General features: G+C 46.3%; 2 protein-coding genes across 2 annotated transcripts in view; both read left to right on the top strand.

Annotated features, from left to right (window-relative positions):
• The window catches only part of MYO3A (myosin IIIA), a 97,135-nt gene extending 94,627 nt beyond the window's left edge, over positions 1-2,508 (top strand). Inside the window, exons 33-34 of the mRNA XM_085227227.1 lie at positions 157-297; positions 1,517-2,508. Of these exons, the coding sequence (XP_085083353.1) occupies positions 157-297; positions 1,517-1,631 (256 nt within the window). The 3' untranslated portion in view covers positions 1,632-2,508. The remainder of the gene's footprint in view (positions 1-156; positions 298-1,516) is intronic.
• A 926-nt stretch (positions 2,509-3,434) lies between these two features.
• The window catches only part of GAD2 (glutamate decarboxylase 2), a 33,359-nt gene continuing 17,317 nt past the window's right edge, over positions 3,435-19,476 (top strand). Inside the window, exons 1-8 of the mRNA XM_085227226.1 lie at positions 3,435-3,744; positions 3,909-3,968; positions 4,067-4,225; positions 4,926-5,159; positions 8,405-8,495; positions 9,335-9,447; positions 12,198-12,313; positions 19,162-19,241. Of these exons, the coding sequence (XP_085083352.1) occupies positions 3,669-3,744; positions 3,909-3,968; positions 4,067-4,225; positions 4,926-5,159; positions 8,405-8,495; positions 9,335-9,447; positions 12,198-12,313; positions 19,162-19,241 (929 nt within the window). The 5' untranslated portion in view covers positions 3,435-3,668. The remainder of the gene's footprint in view (positions 3,745-3,908; positions 3,969-4,066; positions 4,226-4,925; positions 5,160-8,404; positions 8,496-9,334; positions 9,448-12,197; positions 12,314-19,161; positions 19,242-19,476) is intronic.

Below are 19,476 nucleotides of genomic sequence, written 5' to 3'. Positions count from 1 at the left end.
ATACAGCAGCTACATTCCAGAAAATCATTTCTTATGTTCACATATATTTTTCTTTACATCTCAACACAGAAATGATATTTCGTTGTATTACTTTTGAATGTTCAATATACTGTTGAAAAGTGGAATTGTTAACTTAGATTACTTATTTATTGACAGTCTGGGTAAGGTGCTAGATTTAGATATCTACTACCATGAAATTTCATCTACTGGTTCCACCTCAAAGGACAGCAGCTCTACCACAAAAAGGAAGAGACATCCTGTTGAGCGCAGAACTTCAACTTTAAGAGCTACTGAGAGGTAACTTGTAGAAAAGCGTACTAGGAGAAATAAATGTTGTATATCATTGCAGAGAAAAAATATATTAAGTGCATGTTCATTAAAAAAAAAAAAAAGCACAACACACAACAAATTAGACAAACTATTTTTTTAATTTGTTGAATCTTGCTAAATTAGCTTGGAATATGGATAGCTGAAAATTTTCCATCTTCATTTGGAGGGACAAATGATAGCATAGTTTATCTCCAGCCTGCCCACCTGTTTTGGCTTCCAAAGCTTCAGATGACATAGACTCCTGCTGTAAATCTTTGATCTAAAATCAAATCCAGCTAAAGCAGAACCTGACTCATTTCAGCTTCCAAAATGGTGGACGTATGCCAAACTTTTCACCTGCCTTCTGCAGATAAGACCCCTGCTTGAGTGCCTCCTCCTGCTGTCCCATAGCACTGTTTGTATTCATGGCTGTGGTGGCATCGCTGGAGTGGGTAGTCAGGAGAGGAGCTCTGAAGACTAGGATGGCCCTTCCCTCACAGACTTCATATAGGGGGACCTCTGCTGGGCAAAGAAAATTCATATTCTTACCAATGCACAGGCACAGATTGCACATATAAAAACATCCATGTTTATAAATATTTATGGCTCTGTTTGTATCTTCATATATATAAGAGAAACCTGCAAAGCATCCACGTAAAAATGTAAAGAAAATGCCAGGAAGACTGCTGGATTTAAAAACATATCCAGAATAATAACAAAAATGTTGTTTTCTGTGCTTGTTGCTTGTTTCACTTTTCGGCACTTTATAAGCAGTGTTTAAGTTAGTTTAGAATGGCATTGTGAAGGCGTGGAATTAAACATCATGTCAGGGAATTACTTCACTTGTTAAATGATGCTTTGCCAGGGCTTTTAATTACTCCAAATCTTCCACTCTTTGGCTAGAAATCTGTGAAATAATGCGAGGTCTGATTTATATGGATGAGAAATGCCACAACTTGTTCTCAGTGGCTTTGTGCCCTTTGTTGTGACCCCATTGCAGAAGAACATGTTCTGCGTTCATCTCCTCAGCTGCATTTGTTCTGAGGCGCCGCTTCCTGCAGCACGGGTGGATGAGGCCTAGCACAGTCGGTTGGGTTTTCTTTCAGTTTTTGTCTTGAGGGTGGAAGTTAAGCGGCCGATTAGGAGTGTTTGCCAAGGTAAATGTTTTCATTTCAATCCCTGAAACACTTCTGCACTTAATCCCTAGGTCAAGGGTTGCGGAGAGCCCCCTGGAAGAAAGCAGAGCGGAAGATAATCCCTATGACTACCGGAGGCTGCTGCGGAAGACCTCGCAGCGCCGGCGCCTTATCCAGCAGTTCTAACCCCGCTGCCGTTCGCTGTTATTAGCATCATCTTTTTTATCATTTTATACCACATGCTTCCTTTTTTTTTTTTTTTTAAATCTCTGACATTTCAGGTTTACAACATGTGTGTTCATGTCAGTACGAATTACTGTAGTTTACAGCCCAACACCGATGCAAAGGGACACTGTCACTCCTGGCATAAACCCTTAAAAAAATAAGGAATCAGGTTTCCTTCAGATACCACTACTGCATCTTCAAATTATTAAGCATTAAGCAGCCTAAATGTAGGTTACCTTCCTCGATGTGTGTTGTTTTCCTCTCTGCATTTAATCACTCTTACCCAATTAAAATAGACCATTTAGTTTATCACTTCCTCATTAAGCCTCCAAAATCCCATAGGCACCTCCAGAAAACCTTAGTTATTGTATCTAGTAAATTGTTTTACAGAAAGAAATAAATGACAAGGACACCACAGGGGAATTTCTATTTATTTTAGGTTTCCAATGCCTACATTTTGGAATAAGCTCTATGTGGTATGTGTCCCTCTAATGAAAACAAATGATTAACTGATTGTGCGCTGTAGCAGTTTATTTCACTACTGACTTTGCTGTAAGCCAGTGGCCAGCGATAAAGGTTAGCACTGCATGTAGCATTGGAGATGTCGGCAGATGGAAGGACCCAGCCCTCCTCAGCCCGTCACTAACAGAGCACTTGGATCATGTTTGCTTTGTTCTGCTTTGCATTAGATTTTTAGGAACCTTAATCTCTGGGGTGCCAAGAAAGGAACAGAAAGATGCTCTCCGGTTGATTGCTGCCTAAATGTAATGATCATTCTTAATCAGTTCCACTAGAAATTAAATGGAAATAAAGGCGATAGCCACAGTGTTCAAAATTTCCCCTGATTTCTTATTCACAAGCCCTTATTTTGCCTTATTATGCGGATAATTGCCGTTATTCCTTTCAGGATTCATAATTGCGTGTTGCCAGCTGTACTACAAGGGGAGGCAGATTTCGGGAAGCTAGCGGGAAGGCCTGGTCGTGCCCCTACCGCGCTCCATAGAGGCTACAATAGCACAGGTTGAGGTTTTGTTCCCTCGCACACACAGCCCTCAGAGAGGGGTGGGCAGCCATCACCTCCGGACCTCTCACTGGCAGCGGGGCCACAGCACCGGGTTACAACGTGCTGCGATGTAAAATTTGCGATAAATCATTTAAATTTTAAAATCTGCGTTAAAGTTGCTTTCTCGAATATTATTCAAACGGTACAGTTAATAACAATGCGGGAGGCAGGGACGCGGCTGTCCGTGCTTCAGTTACTCCCAGCACCGACAGAACACGGGCAGCGGCACCGCCGCGCCGTCCCCGCCGAGAGGTGCAGCCAAGGCCGGGCCGCGCCGCGTGAGCGCCCTCGGGCTCAGTTCGTGGGGCACGGGTGCGTGAGAGCAGTGAACAGCGCGGTCCGAGGGGCTGGGCGGCGGTGCGGCGGGTCGAGAGGAGCGGCGGGGCATTCCTAGGGCGGCGACGGGAGAGAAGCGAGGGGCTGCCCCCGCCCCAGCCGCCCGCTCGCGAAAGGCGAGGAAAGACGGGGATTTCTCGGCGCTTCGCGGGTCGTGGCATAGGGGAAGCCTTCCCGCCACTCCGGGGACAGGTGTCCCTGCCCCCTTCTCGGGGCTGCACACCCGCAGATGCGTGACGGTGCGAGAGAACGTCCTCCGCTCCACCCAGCGCGGAGCTCTCCGTTTATCCCGTCCCGTCGGTGCCCGCCCGGAGGTATCCCGCCGCAGCCGCCCCCGCCGAAGCGCCTCCCCCCGAGCCGGAGGAACGGCCCGTCCCGTCCCGTCCCAGCGAGGACGGCGGCTGCGCCTGCAGGGAGCGTCCTGGGGCGCCCACGGAGCCGCCCCCACCCACGCGTGCCCGGGGCGCCCCCGCCCCCTCCGTTCGCCGCCACCCGGCGCAGCCGCGCGCTCTCACACGGCCGCGCTCTCGCCCTCGCGCACACCCGCTCGGGGCCGCCCGGGCTGCAGCTCTCAGCTCTTCGTCCGCTTCGGCTCCTTCATGGCGAGCCCCGGCTCCGGTTTCTGGCCCTTCGGGACCGAAGAGGGCTCCGCGGCCGCCGAGAGCCCCGGCACAGGTAGGGCGGCGCCGAGCGGCCGGGACCGGCCCGAGCCGACCCGACGGAACCGCGGCGTCCGACGGCGGCCCCGGAGCGGCGGGACCGGGGCTGTCGGGGCGGTCCCGGGGAAGGGCGAGACCCCGGCCCGTCCCGCGGACCCCCCGCTCCGTTCTGTCTTGCAGCCAGAGCCTGGTGCCAGGTGGCACAGAAGTTCACCGGAGGCATCGGCAACAAGCTGTGCGGTAAGGGCCGGGCCGCGGGGTGCCGGGGCTCAGCCTCGAGGCGGGGAGGGGGGCCGGGGGCCGCGGCGCTGAGCGCGCGTCCCCGTGTCGTTGTCAAGCGCTGCTCTACGGAGACGCCGAGAAGCCCGCGGATCCCAGCGCCAGGGCGGCCCCGAGGGCGGCGGAGCCGCGGCCGTCCTGCCCCGCCTGCACCTGCGACAAGAAGCCCTGCGGCTGCCGGAGAACCGACGTCAACTACGCGTTCCTGCACTCAACAGGTAACGGCGCTCCGCGGCGGCCCCGGACGCGGCGCCTCCGCAGGGCACCGAGCCCCGCACCGCTGCGCAGCCGCTGGGAGTACAGAACGAAACGTAATAAAAATGAAAACCCGGCGCTCTGGAGCCTGAGGGTCGCTCGCTTGTGAGGATGAGCGATCTTCCCGCTGCGGACCCTTTGGGGGTGGTGGTGGTGGGTTGCGGGGAGGAGGAGCCCTCTTTGAGCTCACGGTGACTTCGCCCTTCAGCAAAGCCCTCCGCTGCTGCTGCGGGACGGCGCGGCCACAGCACTGCCCGGAGCGCGGCACCGTGCTGCCAGCCAGCTGTGGGCTGTGGGGACGGGGCTCCATCGTACACTGATGGCGGGGCAGGGGTTGCGTGTGGCCGCTATCTTCCTGTTTACCAACTTCCCATTTTTTCCCGAGATTCGTTTTTCCTTTTTTCCCCATTTACCTGCCGTCTCTCGCTGTCTCAGAAATTGATCTGAAATATCCTGGGAGCAAAAACGGCTATTTTAGATGGGGAAATGAAAACCTGACCGCATCCCTTGGCACGTCCCTTGAAACACGGTCCGAATTCCTTAACAAATCAAAGTAAAATCTCTTTATGCTGAACACAACAAAAAGATCTCCCAAATACAAAAGGAGCAGCCTGGGATCCGTGCAGTCCCGCAGCAGTGTTAACTTTCCCCCTTCATCCCCAGACCTGCTGCCGGCGTGCGACGGGGAGGCAGCGACACTGTCCTTCCTGCAGGATGTGGTGGACATTCTGCTGCAGTACGTGGTGAAAAGTTTCGACAGATCAACGAAAGTGATCGATTTCCACTACCCCAACGAGCTGCTGCAGGAGTACAACTGGGAGCTGGCGGAGCAGCCGCAGACCTTGGAAGAAATCCTCCTGAACTGCAGGACCACGCTCAAGTATGCCATTAAGACAGGTAGGGCTGCACTGCTGGAAGCGGTATCTCGTTGTGTTCCGGAGTGTTACAAATTGGAGCAACCCTGGAACTCTGCTATTTCCAGGCAGTTTCTGACAGAGCAGGGACTGTTTCCAGCCCTGGGGCTGTCGGTACAGCATCGCTCATCCCTTCTCGTTTAAAATGAATCCTCTGATTTCCCCCTCTTTTCCTCCTCTCCGTTTTGCCTGGTGGGGGCCAGGCCTGTATCTTACCTCCCCTAGACCAGGGCAGCAGTACAGGGACCTTCCCATGGAGCAGCCCCAGTCCAGCAAACGTGGATTGGAGTCTCCCGATAGCCGTTTGCCACCTCTGTCCCTTCATTTGTGTAAGGACTTAAAATTAGAAATGTGTCTGAACTCTCTGCAGGATTATTTTTTTATTATTATTAGTTTAGGGTTATGAATAGAAACAAAGCTTAAATTGCTTGAATGGCCCTTTTTTTTATTTCCACTGGGAAGCTGTGTCCCACTGCCTAGCCATGCTCCGGGGCCACCTTAAACACAGACAAAAAGCACGACGGCAATTAACACTGAGACTGGGAGATAAAGCGGAGTGCACAGAGCTCTTGGAGAGAATTTGAATCACTGAGAAATTGCTTAAAAATAAGTGTGCACCGATTGCTGAGAGAGACGAAGGCTAATAGGTAAATGGGGGCTGTAGGGAGACTGAGCGCGTTTTGGTCGGCTTGTAGGAGCAGCCTTATCCCAGCAGCGATCGGGGCTCTTTGTGATGCTATGGGTTAGTGATGGCCGTGCCCAGCTGTGTGTCAGCGGTGGACGGTCTGATGCTGTCTGAATGTTGGTAAAACACTGCAATGAATGGCGAGATTGGTGCTGTCCACAGAGCAGTGACTGAGCTTAGTGTTCCCAGTGGGTTTGTGCAAGGCATGGGCAGTGCCTTCCCCACTCACTGAGGGTCCCTGGAACCAAAGGGCGGCGTTCCTTCAGCAGTTTTCGTTAACCTGTGGTGTGATAGCCGTTCTTCCTTGAATTGTCTTCAGAATAACGTTAACTATTCCCTGGCATACAGATGCGAAGCTGCCCCAATCCCTTGCATTTCTTTGCTGCAGTTGTAATGCAAACGGCGTTCCCCTGGTTGGAGGAGTGACCCCTGTGGGGCTGAAATGTGTGGGATTTACACCCAGCCCCTTTCTCTGGAGCGGAATGCACACCGTGCCCTTGGAGGAAGGATTTCTAACAAATACCTAGTTTTGCTGTCTGTTTCGAGGGGTAGGGGCTGGGAGGGCTTGTGAGGGGCTCTCCCTCTTGTCACCCCTTTGTTTGGTGATGGCTGCACAGGCGGACGTGGGCTCTGAGCCCCTCACAGGCTGTTTATTGTTGCCTGGAGCATGGCTTGTAAGCAAAGCCGCAATTTTCCGCGACTTGCTCACGCATCAGAGTGTCACTTAGATGGAAAAAAGCCCAGCAGAGGGGTTGGGGTCAGCCTAGGAGGTCGGTTTGCCGCTGTGCTGAGTGTGCCCTGCAGAAAAGCAGTATGCAAGCAGCAACTTGTGCTCCAGAGATATCACTGCTGGGAGGTGATGCTCCTACAGGAAGAGTTCTGGGTTGTGGCTCCACATCCCACCCGTGTGGTTTGCACAGCAGATCCCTAAGCAGGAGACTGGAGAAATAAGCAGTCATACAGAGCTGTCCCCTGGGGTTGGGTGCTGCCAGAGCACTGCTGAGACACCGGGGCTGCAAACGTGAATTCTGTTGTTCCTCAGCTATTTGGTTTGGGTTTAGCTCCAAAGTGAGAGTTTTCCTGGTCTCTGGGAGTTTTCCAGGGCTTCCTCTTTCAGATCCTAATTCTTTAGGAGCAGAACATGGGAGCCAGCGAGAAGCCTGGCTGTGATGCTGAGCCCAAGCTGTGAATACTGAAATCTCAAAACCAACTGAACAGCCATCACGGGGGAAGTACAGAGCCCTGATGCTGTGGCCATGTGCGGCTCTGGTGGCAGCAGCAGGGCACATGTGTGTTCCAGAGCCACCCACCCCATGTGAGCATGCATCCAGGGCAGTGCATGTGGGGTGCATTGCCAGCTGCATCTCTGCTGGGGCACAGCATGGCTGGAGGCAACACTAGGGGTGTCTTAGGGGACGGAGACAAGATTCTATACCCCCCCCCCCCCGCACACACTGTGCTCTGTCCCACAGCCCAGCCATACCTTTGTGTGCTGTGGGGAAGGGGCAGTCCCCGTGCTGCTGTGATCTCGTGTCCGTGCCTGATAAGGGGCTGCTGGCGAGCAGAGATAAGTTCTCCCTCAGCTCTGGTTCTGCCTTCCCTCAATCATCTTGCTCCATCTTTTGTTTTCTGTGACGGCCGTAGCAGCATGTTGTCTGTGGGGCAAGACAAGGTGCTTTCAAGGCTCTTCCTCCCATCGGACAGCATTCAGATAATTGTCACCCTTCCGTAATTGTATCAGTAATTGTGCCATTTAACAGCGCTTTGCAGGGAGCGTGTAGGAAAAACTGAGCTATGGTGATTTCTGTTCTTGTTTTAATCTTTCTGGGCTCGTTTTTAAGAAAAATCTCCGAGGGGATTTTGGAAAAATACCAGGAGCCAAATAGATTAACAACATAAATGAACTCGCAGCCAATTGAGGATATTCCTGTACTGTGTCCCGATGTGGCAGCGGTGCTGGTTTTGTTTAAAATTTGCAGGCAGCCTGCGTGTAATTGCAGGTTGGCAGAGAAGAGCTGACGAGCACCGCCACAGTCCCCGCCATCTCTGTGCAATCATCTGCCTTTGAGTCGTGAGCAAAGCAGTCACCAAAGTGTTCCATTTTCTCGTTTTGCCCCATCTATTATAATGGTTAGCTATTCATCACTGATGTTATATGTCTTGGCAAGCCCCGCCGATGGTGGCTCGTGCGCGCCTTTCAGAGCCAGCCAGGCACAAACCATTCGGTGACAGCATGTGACACGCGAGCAGGAGCGAGCCGCTGTCTGTGTGAGGCAGCGTCGTGTTCATTTCCAAGGCACGTTGAGAGGATAATGGGGAATGCTGGAATTCATTAGTCTGCGCTCAGTGAAATTACTCTGATTTTACTTGGAATGAGAAAGAAGAGAAATCCTGCCTTTTTCAATAAATACATTTATTGCTGTTTGCTTTGTTTCGTACCTTGAAAGCACTTCCTTCGGTATAGAAACTCCAAGGTAAACGCGCTGCTCAGGGCTGAACAGTTCCAATCATCTGACTCCCGGTAACGTTTTCCATTTATGCAGGGCATCCTAGATATTTTAATCAACTTTCAACTGGATTGGACATGGTTGGGTTGGCAGCAGATTGGCTGACATCAGCTGCAAACACTAATATGTGAGTAGAAGAAATTTTTTGTGATACTTAATATAATTTTATGGCTGTATTGTACAATATTAGCTGCTGTAGCTGAATGAAAGAAAGAAAAATTTTATGTTAAGGTTGCTGGAAAAACAATTGTCTGCTTTTAAAATGATTTCTACATTTACCAGCGTGAAGATTTTCCACAACATTCTATAGGCACTGAAATTTGATCATAGAGATATGATGTCAGAGCTTTCCTTTGCTAACCTCCCCAGAATTGTACAGAAAAAATATTTTAGTATTTTGCATGCATAAATATGTAAAATGAAAGCTTTGCTAAGAGAACAGTTGCATTTAAGTATAGGAATTAGGTACAACTCATACACCAAGCAGTTAGAACCATTGCTTCCTATAAGAAAGAGGTGCAGAATTTAGAACACTTTTGGTAATTTTTTGCACTTTGGGGCTAGGAAGCATTTTTGTGCACTTGTTTAGCTCCATGCACTGTCTTGTCGTCTTGAACGGGGCTGTTGATGTGTGTGCATCAAGACATGCACGCAGGCTTTAGCAATGCAAAGGAGGTCTGATTCAGGCCAGCAGTTCTTGAATTCAGGGCAGAGCCTCAAGCCTGAAGGAGGTGGGCAAGAGCAGTTTCACTGAAATGGGTGGAAATGGAGTCTCCAGAGCTCTGGGCATTTTTGCTTTCAAACGTCTGACGTCAAGTCAGAAGGGAGATTATCAAAAGTATTGTAAACAGAATTCTATTCAATATGAGATAAAGTATATTGACGCTATCATGTAGTGCAGTATTGGAAAAAGATGTGTTAGTGTTGAAGATGAAAGCATTAAATGTGAGCATTACTACGTTTCAGGTTCACCTATGAAATTGCTCCAGTGTTTGTACTTTTGGAATATGTCACGCTACGGAAAATGAGAGAGATGGTTGGCTGGCCAGGGGGCTGTGGCGATGGGATATTTTCACCTGGTACATGATATTTCAAGCTTGCTTTTTGGACTGTGCTATGTGACATCCCCTGTAGTTTAAGAGTAAACATAATTAAATATGCATGTTCACGGGGACGCTTGCTAATAACCACTAGTGGCCTCTTTGAGATAAAGCGTTGCATGTTTTTGAATTTCAGGGATGTGATTAAGAGGGTCTGTTTGAGCAAATTGCACTGCGTTATGAGCAGCTGTAATGGCACATGGGAAACATAATCAGAAGAGATATTGGCCTTGCCCCCACTTTTTGTAGAGTACATGAAACAGAAAGAGCGTTGTATTAATACAGCGAGAAAAAATGTTGCCCATCACCAAAGGGGGAATTGGAGCAAGGAGGGAAAAGTAGAACATCCCGTGAAGTAAATTCAGGGTCCCACCAACAGCACAGTAAGCAGTTAGCTTTCCATGTGTGAGCTGGCCGTGGTGCTCAGCGGGGACCCCGGAGGCCTCCTTCCTCTGAGTGTCTGGAGGCTCAGACCTGATTCCATCTGGGCGCAGCAGGAAGGCGAAAATACCTTTGGTGCCTGTGGAGAAGTCATTGACACCGAGACACTGCATTGTTAAGGCTTTCATTTTATTCATTCACTTAGTCTTTTGATTTACGTTTTTTGTCACTGAAACTAAAAATTTTAGCCCACCTATCTCCCCAAATTGCAAAAGATTGGAAGAATTTACATTGGGCACAGCATCTTGGTGAGTCAAAAGAGAACAGACTGATAGTTGAAAGAAAGCTCAGAGACCTAATGGAGGGGAAAAGAGCATTTGGACTACCAAGCAGAAGAAAGATCTTGTGGGTAACAGCCTGAGCTGCTGGGTCTCCAAGTGCAAAACTTCTAGCAGGGCTCATCAGCAGCTGACTACTGGCATTCAGCTGCCCACATGCAAGCTGCTGCAGGAGTTTGGGGTTGGTCCTTTCTGCAGGGATGGAGGAAGAGATGAGTTTACATTACTTTTTGTTGAGAACTTCTTGTTCTTGTGCACTGCATTCGCAGAACACAGAGGCCTGACAAGGGTCTTCAGATTTTGTTGGTGTGTTATGTTGTCTGTGCTTAATGGTGAGTGTAAACAGAGTTCCAGAATTAAAGACAGAATGCAGGTTTATTGTTCATAAGTTTTTAGGGTTAAAAGGCTAGATAAAAAATACTAGGAAAATCCAGCATTGAAGAAACTTAACATTTCAGTCTTGATTCTTTTAATGCTGAGCCCACTGACTTTGGATAAGATAGGCCAAATTTCTTCCACCTGTACACATTAGTTCAACTAAATCATCAACAGTAGCTGCTGCATGAAGTTTGCTTATTTTAGTGATGGGAACCTTAATATTTTCCCTTTAGCTCTCTCCGTGTCATGTTACCTCATTTGTTAAAGGAGGTATAGAAGCGTGCTTTCACCTCCCAAGGTAAGGGGAGGAGGAAGCTGCCCCCAACCCACTCTGAGCCCTGTGCCCCCAATGCCATTCCCCTGTGACAGGGTTACCAGATGTCACACCGGGGCTGAGGACAGGAAGAGCCTACAGCAGGGACCCTAGGTAGAAGAGAAGGGCAACACCCTGGGCTTGTTACAGCAATTTCCATTTCTTCAGTGGAGAGAGTGGATGTGTGTGTGCATGGTGCTCATCATCCCAACTGCCATAGCCCAGCTACCTTTGGGATGAGCTGAGCCATCCCCTGGCAGTGCTTGCTTGTGCTCCTCCATCCTTAGGTGGATGAAAATTAGGAAGCAATTGGACCTCTTCATTTAAAAACCTAAAACCATGATTAGATACACCTTTTTTTGTTTTATAAATATGTGCGTAAACATAAATATACAATCTTCCGTGTGTGTGTGTGTATATGTGTATGCAGGATAAAGCTGTTGGGTTTTATCTGTACATGAATGTTTGTGTGTGTGGTTGTGTGTGTACACATGTGAAAATGCTCAGACTGCCCTAGGTCCTGCATTATATTCCCATAGTGCTCATGCAGTGTTAATGTGCAGCCAGATACGGTTTGGCTGTAGACGCAGAGACTCAGTAACAGTCTTGGAAACACAAAATAAAGAGCATGTTTGTAATCTGTGCATTGATAATTGAAATACAGGAATGAAATACTGTAGACCTGTCATTTGATGCTTACATGGGTATTTTAAAGCAGTGTACATTGGTGATTTTAACAGTAGTGCTAGGGAAAGGTAACCTTTTCCCTTGCTCCCACTGGAAAACAGATAAGAAGAAAAGTATTTATTAGAATGACCCTTTTTTCCTTTCTCCTCCCTCTCCCACTCCAATTATCCAGAAGGTAGTGTCTCTTGGTACACAGTGTAGGTTTCCTCAGAGCCGGGGTGTGAAGCATCACCCTGCTTCAGAAGGGAGAGCACAGGTCAGGTCACACTCAGAAGCCACTCACAAAGTTGCCTTGTTGGCGTGCGTGGCATGGAGTGGGTGTAATGTATAGATGGCACATAGATAAAACTGGGGACTAAAGGAAAAATGGTGACAAAAAAAGAAGATAAAAGGAAACCTCAATCATTTTTTTTTTGCACTAGTGTTTTATGCATAAATTGTTCCCTGTGTGTAGTAGACCTGTTATTGTACAGCCCAGCTCTGAGGAGCATCAGGAGAAAGAATGCACGTTTCCGACACGGGACAGAAACGTTAACAGGAGAGTTAGGAAAACCGTAGCAAAACTTGTCATTTATACTGCAATGATATTACAATGCATAGAAAAAGTAACAGTGTATTACTGTGGACTCCAGGTGGTGCCATATCTAACATGTATGCTATGTTGATTGCACGTTTCAAGATGTTCCCAGAAGTTAAAGAAAAAGGAATGGCAGCTATTCCCAGACTGGTTGCCTTCACATCTGAACACGTATGTGTTTCTGTTTTTTTCCTGTCTGATACATCTGCTTGTATGAATTCCTGTATGGGAACTGCTGAATCACGGCCTGAACCTCTGATTGATCACTGAGACGAGCACTGAGTCAGCCAGGGGAGCACAGGTGAAGGCAATTCTCCTGTGCTGCCAGAAGGGTGGAGCCTGGCTCCACCTCTCCTAGACCCATTTAAGAGCTGACTGCCAGTGGGGAAGGATCTCTTCTGGAGATCCCCTCCTCTGGAGTTTCATAGCAAGCCTAGGATACAGGTAAGCATTCTACCTATTCTGTTTTGGTATAGTAACTGTGTAGCCAAACTCTCTGGCTCTCAAACTCTGGCTACTCTCTCTTCACAACTATGACATCTGTACATTCACTGATTATACAATTCCTGATAAGGAAAGTAGCTAAACAAGAATTGGCAGCCGGATGCCTTCATTTCTGTTATTCCTTCACTGGTAATGAAGAACTGGGAGGGGGCTGGCTTTTTGCTCTGTGGAGGGATGAGCTATCTACTCCTGGGTGGCTCAGACCCAGGGAGGGCAGGCTTCACAAACACTGCCCTTTTGGTTCTTCTGCCTCGAGTCTATAAATGTAGTATGGGTGGTAGAGACCACATCAAATAGCAAAAGCACAGCGCTGGGCTTCTGTGTGCCCTGTGTCCTGGGGAACAGATCCCTGTGAATCAGAGTACTTCTATCTGGAACCACTCCTGCTGTTATACAGTAAGAGTAATATCACACATGAAGACAGGCTGAAGTGCAGTGTCCGGCCAGGCATGCTGCATGGCACTGGGTTCACTGTGGGTTGCCCTCTTGAGCACAGCCCTCAGCACAGCAGGGTTCATCCAAGTGCCAACAGGAACTGGCTGTGCACTGAGTGGGGAATGCTGAGGGGAAAGGAGATGGGCACGAGGGGGTTGAGTGGTCTGTGCTGGGGAAATGCAGCTTTTTGCTTTACAGACAGCCGTGCAGAAGTTGTGTTTCTTTGTGTATTGTGGGGATTATTTGGGACATAGGACCATTTCAAGCTCCTTGCAGCTTATAGTGGTGCATGAGGAAGGGGAAAAGAGGTTGTACCTTGAGGGGCTGTGAGCTGTCTTCAGGCTTCATGGTCACCTTTTAAATTTCTCTCCAGCTAGGTGGACTCATCCAGAAAGAAATCTGATGGCTGGGTTCAGCAGGCTGCCATCCCTTCTGCTGCAATATATTCCTGGCTGCCTTTTTGACTTAGGAAGCATGCGCTGCTTCATACAAGTGTGAAGAGCTCAGTGTCCTAACAGCTGATCAGAAATGCTGGGAGGCAGTCTCTTTAAGGATGGGGTGCAGTGCAGAACTGCAGGCTCCAGTTTGCGGAATAATTGTCCCCAAAGCAATTGGACGAAAATATTCTGTAAATGCTTTGCAGCTCTCCAAAGTTAGCGTCACAGCTAGAGATCCATTATTCATATGGAAGTTACAAACCTAATAAGTACTGCAAATAAGGTTTAGCGTGATTATTTAAAATAACAAATCTTATTAATCGTTAGAGAATTTCATTGTATTCATAGCGATGGGATGTTAAACAGTGGACCAAATTGTGCTATCGGTCTCAAAATAATGAAATGAGCTTTAATAATTGTGTTTTCATGCCAAGGAAGAAGCATCTCCCTTAGCAAATTAAACATTCCAAAGTCAAATACACAGTCAATCCCCAGAATAGCATTTTAAATGTTACATTTTAAAAGTATCCTGAAATTCCAATTATGTCCCTCCCTCAAGCAGTGTATGTGGTAACACATCTGCTAGGGAAGCTGAGGAAACCTCACTAGGTGAAGATAGGTCCTTTAACCCTTAATTGCCCAGCAGACAGGGATTAGGCTTTAACCTTCAGAACAGCAGAGAGTTGCAGAGATCCAGAAGCACAGTCCCTTTTTACTTAGGAAATGCCATGCAGAACTTGAACAGGCAGTAAGATACAAGGATGGCATTTGTCTCATTTATCATGTCACACTGATCTTCTGCTCCCTTCCAGACTCCCCAGTCTGACTCTCGTTTCTCTCTGTCACAGCTGCATGCTGTTTTACAACAATGGCTGTGGAACAAGCAGGCTGTAAATGAAATGCTGTCACTTCCCCACACTGTACATGTGGTATTATAATAAACAAAGCTGTAAGTCGATGGATTTTTATTAGAAACATTGAGATTTTTTTCTTGAGATTTTGAGTTGGAAGCAAAGTTGCCAGTATTAGTAATTCTCTGTAAAGAATATCAGCATCACAGACCAGACTCTATTTTCATTTCTACCAATCTAGAGCTTCTGCTATTATGAGTGAAGTTACTCCATGATTGCCACTGATATTGCTGTGATCAGAATTTGGTCATGATAGGTTTAGCTGCCAGAGGGGAGAAGGGAAGAAAGGAGTAATTCACAGCTCCTCAGTAATTCCCTTCCTAATTTAGGAGTGCATTATGTGCCTAAATTGAGAGCTTCACTTCGTGTACGATCAGTGAGGAGAAGCATCTCTGGAATAAAACTCAGAGCATCCAAATTAGGAACGTAAATGTTCCTTAATTTAGATATTTTATATCACCTTCGGGAGAGGTTCATCTACTTCATCTAACCACAGAGAGACACCAGCCTCCTGACACAAGCAACCTACATTCAGCCTAAAGTAGGTTATATGACTGTTCTAGCCCTGCTCATGCATGTTCATCAGGTCTTCCCCAAGTTCAGTAGGGCTGTGTCATCACTCTTTGCTTCTGATCATTTCTGTTTCTCCAGTGACACTGAGGCACATTATAACTGATTGGGTCAGGCTTGACTCATGCATAATTTCACTGAGGCACTCTTGCATTCAGGTCTTAATTTAGTTCTCTGTAGTCACCAGTTCATCATCAGTCATTCCTGAACATGCAGTGGTGCAGGAGCAGTGCGATGTCCTTCAAGGCAGCTGTTCTGGACTGCTCGTGATGCAGGAGACCTTAATTCAGATGGGTAAAAGTGATAGGTGCCAGTTATAGAAACTTATTTTAGTCTTTTGTTTCGCACAAATGAAAAATTTTTGATGAAGGCTCTCTCCTACCTCCCTGTGCATTGGCTTTAGGCTGGGAAGACTGTTCAACTGAAGGCATCCCTTTTTCAGTGCAGAGAAAGCAGCTGAAAAGAAGAGCTGCCTTCTCAGAATATTTTAATTGATCCCATTCCCTGATGTGACTTTGGCCATTCCACCTGGCATTCTCTTAACATGGAGCAGGGGTCATCCCCAGAAGGTAAAAAGAAAGAAGAGCCATAGTCTGAGAGGGGAAGAGGTGCGAAGGGGAAGAGTTTAGGTGCAGAGAACAAGCTAGGTTTGAGTTACAGAACAGTATTTGGCCTTTTTGTTTAATCATGTATAAATGGCTTTAAAGAATCACAGCTTTTCCGTTGAGGACTGGAATATGAGTATGCTATACAGAAACATTAATAATGTTAATTTCTTTCCTGCCATTGACAAGTTAAAAATGGAGTAGCAGTAGCTGAAGTAAACAATAGCAAACATCTGTTGTTATGCTGTATTTAAAATGTGATGGGGCACAGTATAATTTTTTTGTAAATAACTGAAGGAAAAGCTATTACTTACAAGCTTGGACTTTAGAGATAGAATTCATGCTGCTTCATTTTAATCACCAAAAGTATAAACAGATATTCTGAGTTAGTCTGTGCACTTTTTATAGCCAATCAAAAGAGAAATCTGTAGAAGACAATTCATCCTACTCTAAAATGGGTGCCCAAGCCTTGGGGATGCTGCAGATCTTTTCTTCCCCACTGTTGAGGAAGCCCAGGCAGTTACCAGACACACATTCTGAGATGGTTAAAATAAAGAGGGATCTCACAATGTTTCATATTTAAGGGAGGTGGAGAGGAAAACATGTTTGCCTGCTCTCCTGGTGGGGTGAGGCTGTGTCAGGTCTGCAGGGCACCAGAGTTGCAGCAAGCCAACCTGCAGCCTTCAGGGAGGTACTGGCTGCTGGTGGCTCAGCTTGCTCAGCTTCCGAGAGTTCACGTCACTCTTAATTTATGTGAGCCGGGAGAAGCTGCGGTCTGAAAAACCAGCTCTGGCCTCTGGGCCCATGGCACGAGGATAGCTCTTCTAGCAGCTTCAGCCATGCCAGATGATGAGCAAATAATTCAGCAAGCTGTAAAAATAGAAGTATCTGCATGCTAAAGCACCGTTCGTTCAAGACAAGAATGGCATACTTTTGAAAATCAAAGCATTTTGAGCAGCACCAATTCTTCCTTTTTCCAACAGGCTTATTGTGTTACTGCACCTGTAAAAATTTGCAGTGTGTTTTGATGTTACAGTGCTCGCTATGAAAAAATGACTATCAGACTTATTCCCAACAACAGTTGAAATTTCAGACAGAGGAATGATTCACCTGGCTCAGTCGCCTCTTTTTTTTTTTAATTTTTTTCTGACCATTTGTACACTTCTGTCACTAAGGTTGAATAAAACCTCCTCCTCATTCACCACTGAATTTCAGCTCTATTTCTTCCCAGGCAGAAATTGAAGTTCTCTTCTGTGTTGTGTGTGTGTGTGCGTAGTCTTCCAGGTGCAAAGGTGCATGCAGAGGAGGGGGTTGGGGTGTGTGACAGGCCGCTCACACCCACATGTCCTTCTGTCTGGCAAGCAGAAGACAGAGATGGAACTGCGGTCCTGCTGACTTCTCCCAACCTGGTTTTTGATTCAGGGCTGGCATGAGGCAGGCTGTCCTGTCCTCCCCTTTTGACCCTCAGTCTCTCACCACAGGATTTCAGCTGACTCCTACCAGCCAGTGTGATGCACTGCAGGCTGTAGCCCCCACATTCTAAAAAGGGTTACTTTTTTTGATTTGATATCCTTCCCACTGTTAGCCCAACCGAATCATCAGCAGTTCTGTTTAACCAGGACTGTTTCTGCGTATCTAGCCTTTCTTAGATCTATACATTCTTCTATGTCTACCTCTGATTATGCAGACAGGCATTTGTCGGTATTGTCCCAGAAATTCTAAAACAGAGTTTAATAATCATCATCATTAGAAATGCTTTTTTCGCTCCTACAACTGTATTTTTTGCATGATTAGTTTCATTCTGGCTCTTTTAGAGCCATTCAGGTGGTTGTGATTCCTCTGATGTTTCCGTGAGACGCAAAAATGTAGCAGCAATCGTATGTCTGCGCCTGCGTACACAGATTGAGCAATTTCATGTTCAAAGTTTGCTTAGAAATTGTATCACCTTCTGTATTTTCTTCCCCCTATTTTGGTTCCTAACTGCTGAATTCCCTTCAGCATCTAAAAAGCCTTCAGGCATCTGAGATAATCAGCAGTATATTCATTTTATTCCCAGTGCTCTGTTAACAGTGCCATGAGACTTCTCAATGAGGCAGCTGAGCTTGGCTTTTTTCCAGTGGATGCCTTTGAGCACATGGGCTTAATTTTCTTCCTCGTAGTAAACTGTTCCAATCTGTATTTCCTTTTAAAAGCACTTGGGATAGTTCTATTTTCTAATAAAAAAAAAAAAAAAAAAAAAGGAAATGACAGTAGTAAATCTGTTTTAAGTAGTGCAGAATATAGAGCAACCTTAAGCAGAGTAGTCAGGACTATTAATGAAAGTTACCCCTTAGTTGTTTTTAAAGCACAGTAGTTTTTTTTACATATTAAGTTCAAGGCACGAATTACAGTCCAACTCTTCTTCCTCTCTGTCTTAAAGCCTGGTGTACATTTGACGTTCATTTCTCTCAACATACTCGTTGTTATATAGGGCTGTTAAGCTCTCTGTGCAGTCCCAATGACTATAAGGTCTGTAGGTGATGCTTACACATAACCAGCACATTCAACTCTTTCCATACATCACTCCAGTTATTGCAGTACTGTTGAAGCCAAGTATTCAGTTGATACAGCAGTGGTGTATTACTGATTACTGCTTTGTTTTGTGGTCTGCTTCTCCACTCCTGCACTGGCAGGAAGATGGGCTGTGTCTTCCTTTCTTTAACATCTTGGGCACCTAAAAAGCCTTACTAGATTTTCTCATTGATTTTTTTTTTTTTTTTTAAAGTGTTATCTCCTGAGCTAACACTGCTGCGGTGTACACAAAGAATTTCTTTGGACGATACTGTTACAGTTGGATTTCATTTAATAAAAAATCTGATTCTTAGTGATAAAATCTGATTTAAAACTATTTCATGATCTTAATCATTAGGATTTGAATTAGAATTATGAACTAACAGGAGTTAAGATGAGGAAAAGAAAATTAGGCTGACTTGCTCTCTAGTATATAACTTCCATGTTTTACCATACAGATTAGGTAATAGATTTAGCAATATAATAGCCCAGACCTGATTTTAAACTACAGTAGCTCTGTCTATTAATGGGAGTTATAACTAGCTAACTAACTTTCGCTGGCATGAGATCACAATTAGGCTCTCTCAATTTCTCTCAGTCTGTTATTTGGCCAGAAGTTACATAGCAGAAGCGCATCACTCTTGGTGCCACAAAGTAGATGAATTCTCTGGGGAAGTTTTTGGTTTGCTGAATCAAATTTGTTGCTCAGTATGTATGAGCAAAATGCAGTGCAGGTGTGCAACTAGGACGGAATTTGGTCCATCACCAGCCACAACTATATATTTAATATTCCAGAAGTAAATCCAGGGATTGCTGTTTCTCTAATAAACTGTAGTGACCTGATACGAAGCCTAAAATTGCAGTGATCAATTTTCAAAGTCTATGACTAGAATTACTGCCTATATGGAACATCTTGCGGAAGGGCTTGCAAGAGTGTAATGTTTCATTAAGTTGGATAGGAAATATTAATAAAAGCAATAAATAATAACAAAACTTGTTTTTTTCAGAGTCATTTTTCTGTGAAAAAAGGAGCTGCAGCCTTGGGAATTGGTACAGATAGTGTGATTCTGATTAGGTGCGATGAAAGGTAAGTAAAGATGCCAAATGCTATTCCTTCTGTTGGTACGTAGAAGAGCATCACCAGGTGCTTAACATGGAGAGAGCATGTAGGATATAGTTAACATTATAACTCACAGAGGTATCATCTTCAGTCAGCCTTGCAGTGATTTATCCCACTTGAGGGACTGTAGTTGTAGTTTCTTTTGGAACCGATAAAAAAATCTTGAAGTTCTCTTCCTCAAGGATTCTTCATATTTCTTTTT

The sequence above is a fragment of the Meleagris gallopavo genome, chromosome 6, assembly GCF_905368555.1.
Source record: "Meleagris gallopavo chromosome 6, MGAL_WU_HG_1.1, whole genome shotgun sequence".
Taxonomy (NCBI): domain Eukaryota; kingdom Metazoa; phylum Chordata; class Aves; order Galliformes; family Phasianidae; genus Meleagris; species Meleagris gallopavo.
Note: the sequence above shows the minus strand (reverse complement) of the source record. Positions and strands in the feature narration are given on the sequence as shown.